Source organism: Mytilus edulis, chromosome 8 (assembly GCF_963676685.1).
Source record: "Mytilus edulis chromosome 8, xbMytEdul2.2, whole genome shotgun sequence".
Taxonomy (NCBI): domain Eukaryota; kingdom Metazoa; phylum Mollusca; class Bivalvia; order Mytilida; family Mytilidae; genus Mytilus; species Mytilus edulis.
This window is the reverse complement of record NC_092351.1, coordinates 61966895-61972337: the sequence shown is the minus strand read 5'-3', so window position 1 is coordinate 61972337 and position 5443 is coordinate 61966895. Positions and strand designations below refer to the sequence as shown.

The following is a 5443-nucleotide window of genomic DNA, read 5'->3' as shown; positions in this document are numbered from 1 at the left end:
TCCTTGTGAGCAGCAACCTTCTATCAAGAAAATCATGATAAGACATATCGTACTTATTGGGAGATATATATTCCGTATACAGTCTCTCAGTTCTATATTGCACACGGGACGTAATAATAACTTAATACGACCTACTTAAAAGTTTCTACTACTGTATTATTCTTCGCCCTAAATATGTTATTTAGTTTTGATTAACTTATAACTTTATTTTAGACTGGATGCCATGATCTTCTTTGTTAATAATCAAAATCATCTGTATCACATAATTGATACATGAGTTTATGTATATTTGAATTCTTTATCAGCATGATAATTTTATTACAAAATAAGTGAGATTTCAGTGTTTTACTAGACATGCTAGAAGTTGTGTTTCTTTTTCCGTCCGTTATAAAAATACCAATTAAACAAGTGTTTTCTGATTTTTTAAATTTTAATGACTGGTATTCAATGATCTAAATGATAAGGAGAGGAAAGAATGTTTATACTACTTGCACACATAATTGCCTGATATCAATCTATTCGTAAAACAGATACATGCTTTTGCTGTGCTCATATGAAATATATCGTACACTCTATATGTATGTAATTTAACTTCTGACGGATTTTTTTTTAGCGTCGATCAGTGTCGTGTGTGCATAAAAATCGGCAATAATCATATGCAATTCCTCGCAGTTAGGAGCCCGTACTTGATCATAGAAAAGGAACAATGCTTTCATCAGTATGAGTTTATAGCGTTTAAACATGAACTGTGGTTACCTGGACTTCCTCCAAATCATTTTGACCCGTGCTGAGACACACTATCCGTATCCGATAATATATGCCAAATGGTTCGAAATTGAAATGACAAAGCAAAACAAAAAATCCACTTTTAGGAAACACAATTGTTAAATTATTTTGTCACATTTTCATCGTATGTCATAATTGATCACAAAAAATGGCAACATCAACAACAATTAATATAGAGATGTACCTGCTACAAGATGTCATTTGTCGAGCGAATATCGAATCATGACTAAAAAATGAACAACAAATAACAAAAACACTAGAATAATTCAGTACAGAATATATATTTAAGGCTCATTTTCTATATATTAGATTTACTTTCTTTATGCACAAACAAAATAGTTTCTTTCTTCGTTGAAATTAAATCTGTCATTATTTTATCAGATTATTTTTCTGAACTAAACAATCTACAAGTGCAATGATGCCATCTCTGTTTTCCTCCCAAGTTGGTATAATTTGTCTGTAGGACAATACAAACCCCTTTCTTCCTGTATCTCGTAGTTCAATGGTGTAGGCATATTTTATGTTAGCCACCGCTTTTGCATAATCTGCAGAGGTACCACTAGCTTGGTATAATAAGCTCCCGCCTGCTCCTGCGGTATATCTTTTCCGTTTATAGCCAAAGATAGCTGCAGTTGCTGCTTTTGCACAATCATCTAAGTCTTTCCAATCCGTTGTTAACTGATTGACGTGGAGCCAAGGGTATAAATAAAGTTGGCCATATGAGTGGAAGCTAATGTAGGAGGTGTAAGTTTGACCTTGTTGAAGCATAGCGTCTCTCAGAGCTATACTCTCTTTTTCACTAAATGGTGTAGGACCGCGATAAACGATACTGCATGGATCAGTAGATGCAGATTGTAGAGGGTTCCATTGATAATCAAAATTTCGGTTCAAATCTGTACCAAAGCAGTTTGAGTTGATTTGCGATTGTTTTCTGTTTTTTCTCCACAGACGGTCAGTAGTATGTGTATAGACATAACCATCAGGATTTAGAACAGGAATAACAAACCACTGAAATTCATCTACTAAATTCACAGCAGCTGTGTTTGTTTTTAGGAAGTTAATAAAATTCAGTACGACTGCTGGCGATATCCATTCCCGAGCATGGATTCCACCGTCTACGAGTATGGTTGAACGGTTACTCAGTTGCATACCATTTTTCCATATTTTAACCATGTATATTGGTCTTTTTTCGTCTGTCTCGCCTATTTTTATTGTCTGTGAACAAGCAATTGATCCACATCCATCGAGGCTATTTAGATACTCCTCTATTTTATCGTAGGTATTATATCTGTTAAATTGAAATACATTGGCGGATACCGCTGCCTTCTCAGTATCGATTGACTTTTGAAGGTTTCTTGTTAGCATTGTATAATCTATTCCTGCTTTCTTGAGTTTTTTCTTAGTTACGATTAGTTCTTCAGGAGGAATAGCCAATTCTGTAATGTCTTCGGGTGATTCTCTCAGAGTAATAGATCGATAGTTTGCCATTATGCTTTTAAGCTCAGGGTTTTTTGCGTTTGCACCGATCCTTAATACTTCAAAATTTGTATAATATACACGTTTTGTCGTAACATTGGTAACAAGGAAGAATAACAAAACGATTCGTATTATCTTTATCATTTTGCCAAATTTCGGAGAACTTTTCTGAAATTAAAATACATCATATTAAAAAATATTCTGTAGGCCATTTAAGTTATGTAAATCTTACAATTTAAATTATTTTTCTTTAATAAATGAACTGACTGTGGAAGGATCTCTTTGTGAGTTATATTCACCTTTCTATCCGTCAAGTGAATTTGAAAAGAATAGCTATCAAAGGTACCAGGATTAAAATTTAGTACGCCAGATGCGCGTTTCGTCTACATAAGACTCATCAGTGACGCTCATATCAAAATAGTTAAGAAGCCAAAAAAATTGTCAATTAAAGGTTAAGTGGATAAAAAAATGAGAATCTCATGACAAAAAAAAAGAAGAAAAAGAAACGAAACATGACCAAACATTGAAATTTGAAAAAAAAAATGATGTCCTCTGCAGTTATGAACAGGTTTGGAAAAATTGGAAAATCGATACTTGCATTATTCATGTTTGTTTGGTTCGATTACTTAAACAGATTTTCAATGTCAACCATCAATTATTATCGCGAATATAAACGAAATACTGTAGTTTATTAAAACATTGTTTTAAGAGACTTTAGTTTGTCGTCTATTTTACTTCAATTATTTTAGCATTTCTAAGTTAACTGTACTTTAAAGTATATTTACCTCGAAAAATCAGTTACTATTTAACATACATACATGTATTTAAAGTAGTGTAATTTGAATTATTCTATGAAATCTTGAATCAGTATTACTTTTATATTTTTCTAATTAAAAATGGGAATAAGCTATTGAAAAAAAAGTTTGGATAATATTCGTTTAACATATTTACAAAGTTTAATATGCAAATTGTAAAAATAAAAAAAATAAATGAAACAAGAAAATGTAGTTTATTGATGATTATTGGACAAAGTTTACTCGAAACGTATAATGTGCTTTCGTCCAAGTGCATGTTATAAGTCAATGTGATCAATCCGTGTTCAACGTACGCTCACTATTTACTTAACGGACAAAAACATCAAAAATAAACCCTTCCGTATATAATGTCAATTTGACTCATATTGATCAATAGAAGAGACACACATTTTAGAATATGCAGGGAAGTGATGACTCAATATTTCAAGCAGACTTATATTTACTCCTGCTTAAATTCTGCATATAAAGCGATTAAGAAACAAGTTTTAAGTTTGATTAATTTGATTTTGGTTGTGACGCGTCTATTTATTGGCTGGCGTCGTTTTGCTTATCAGCTCATAGACAGAATCGTGTTATGTGACCATGACGTCATCAACATTTTTTCATGGTTTACTCCGGTTTAAAATGGAATTTAGAATTAAATTATAATAAATGACTGTTATATTTTTACTGTTTATTCGAAATAACATAAAATATGTGGGGCACACTTTAAAATAACACGCTACGCAGGTTATTCAGTGTGCACCACAATTTGTATGTAACTTCTTCATAAACAGTAAAAAATATTACTGTCATTCCTTAAATAAACGTGATAAAACAACAATAATATTACAGTGTTTAAATTAAAACCGAGTGGAACACTTAAACTATAAGAAGAAAACAACCAAAAACTTTCAAATACCAGCGTGAATTCAGATATAAATAACGTAGCTGACTTTCATAAACATGAATGAAACGAAAAAAAAGCTCTATCTTAAATAACAAACCAAAGCATTGATGTTCAATATTATTAACAGTTTTACATTATACAACTTACCCGAACAAATTGTTACTCCGTTCTCGTTATATGATGAGTGTCATGGACAAATATACATGTACTACGTCTTCCTATTTTCATAAAACTAATCAATAAGCAACATATGATGTTCGTCAAGCGTCATCATGTTTTTTAATAATTTAATCAACGAATGTTACGAAATGACATTTACAACATCTTGAAAAATAATAAAATCAATGAAATACGTAGAAAATTACATACTGCATGTACATTAAATGTCAATAAACAACTTACTACGCAAAAAGAATATTGAAACAACGATGTGTCGTTAGACTTTGTGATAGCCATGTTTACGAACAAGAAATGAACATACATCATGACAAAGTTGTGCATATTGTCAAAAGTATAAAAGTAGGAAAATTTTGCAACATAACAAAAGTGCAAAAGATTATAAATTTTCTCCTGTTTCACAATGAATAAAATAGAATCAATTTATGAACATGTAGTTGTTATGACAAATGCATTTTAAATTTTAATTTTATCCATGTGCTTGAAAACAGTGTATTCGTTTTTTATGCCCGACCTACGATAGTAGAGGGGCATTATGTTTTCTGGTCTGTGCCTCCGTTCGTCAATTTTCAGTTTCATGGTCCACTGAACATAGAAAATGATAGTGCGACGTTCAGGTTAAAGTTTTTGGTCAAGGTAGTTTTTGATGAAGTTAAAGTTATATTAACTTTAAACTTAGTACACATGTTCCCTATGATATGATTTTTCTAATTTTGATTCCAAATTAAAGTTTTGACCCCAATTTCACGGTCCACTGAACATAGAAAATGATAGTGCGAGTGGGGCATCCGTGTACTATGGACACATTCTTGTTCTATAATATATTGGCCCCAGTAATTCTAGAAGTTTACAAAATCACTTAACACAATGATTTGTAAATCGGGGTACTCAAATATTACAATTTATTTATTGCAAGTCATGGGAAATAAACACATGCAAAACATGGAAAGAGAGAAATTTGCAATAATAACGGCAGATACGTTGAAATTGTTTTTTCTAAATATCTTTCAAATTTAATCGTCAACCTTAAATCTTATCCAACTTGAAAAAAAACCCAGATAGATGGTCTTGTTTTATCTTATCATCTCCCCTGTAAATCAAACTGGTCTTTTTTCTTCTGCTTCAACTGTTTTTTCGCCAGTCTCTTTTGATAGATATGATCGATTTTATCTGCCCTGCAATATCTTAATAAAGAATAAGAAAAAAATTGAAAATGGAAATGGGGAATGTGTCAAAGAGACAACAACCCGACCAAATAAAAAACAACAGCAGAGGGTCACCAACAGGTCTTCAATGTAGC

General features: G+C 31.8%; 1 protein-coding gene across 1 annotated transcript; it reads right to left on the bottom strand.

Moving 5' to 3' along the window:
• Positions 1-1051: 1051 nt before the first annotated feature.
• LOC139486027 (carboxypeptidase B-like) lies at positions 1052-4246 on the bottom strand. The gene is made up of 2 exons (XM_071270716.1): positions 4114-4246; positions 1052-2430 (listed from the first exon to the last, which is right to left on the bottom strand). The coding sequence occupies exon 2, from the start codon at positions 2404-2406 to the stop codon at positions 1156-1158; it is 1251 nt and encodes a 416-aa protein (XP_071126817.1). The 5' UTR covers positions 2407-2430; positions 4114-4246; the 3' UTR covers positions 1052-1155.
• Positions 4247-5443: the final 1197 nt, after the last annotated feature.

What these genes read in the sequence shown, in the direction of transcription:
- LOC139486027 (XM_071270716.1), bottom strand. Translation starts at nt 2,406, where the DNA reads ATGATAAAGATAATACGAATCGTTTTGTTATTCTTCCTTGTTACCAAT.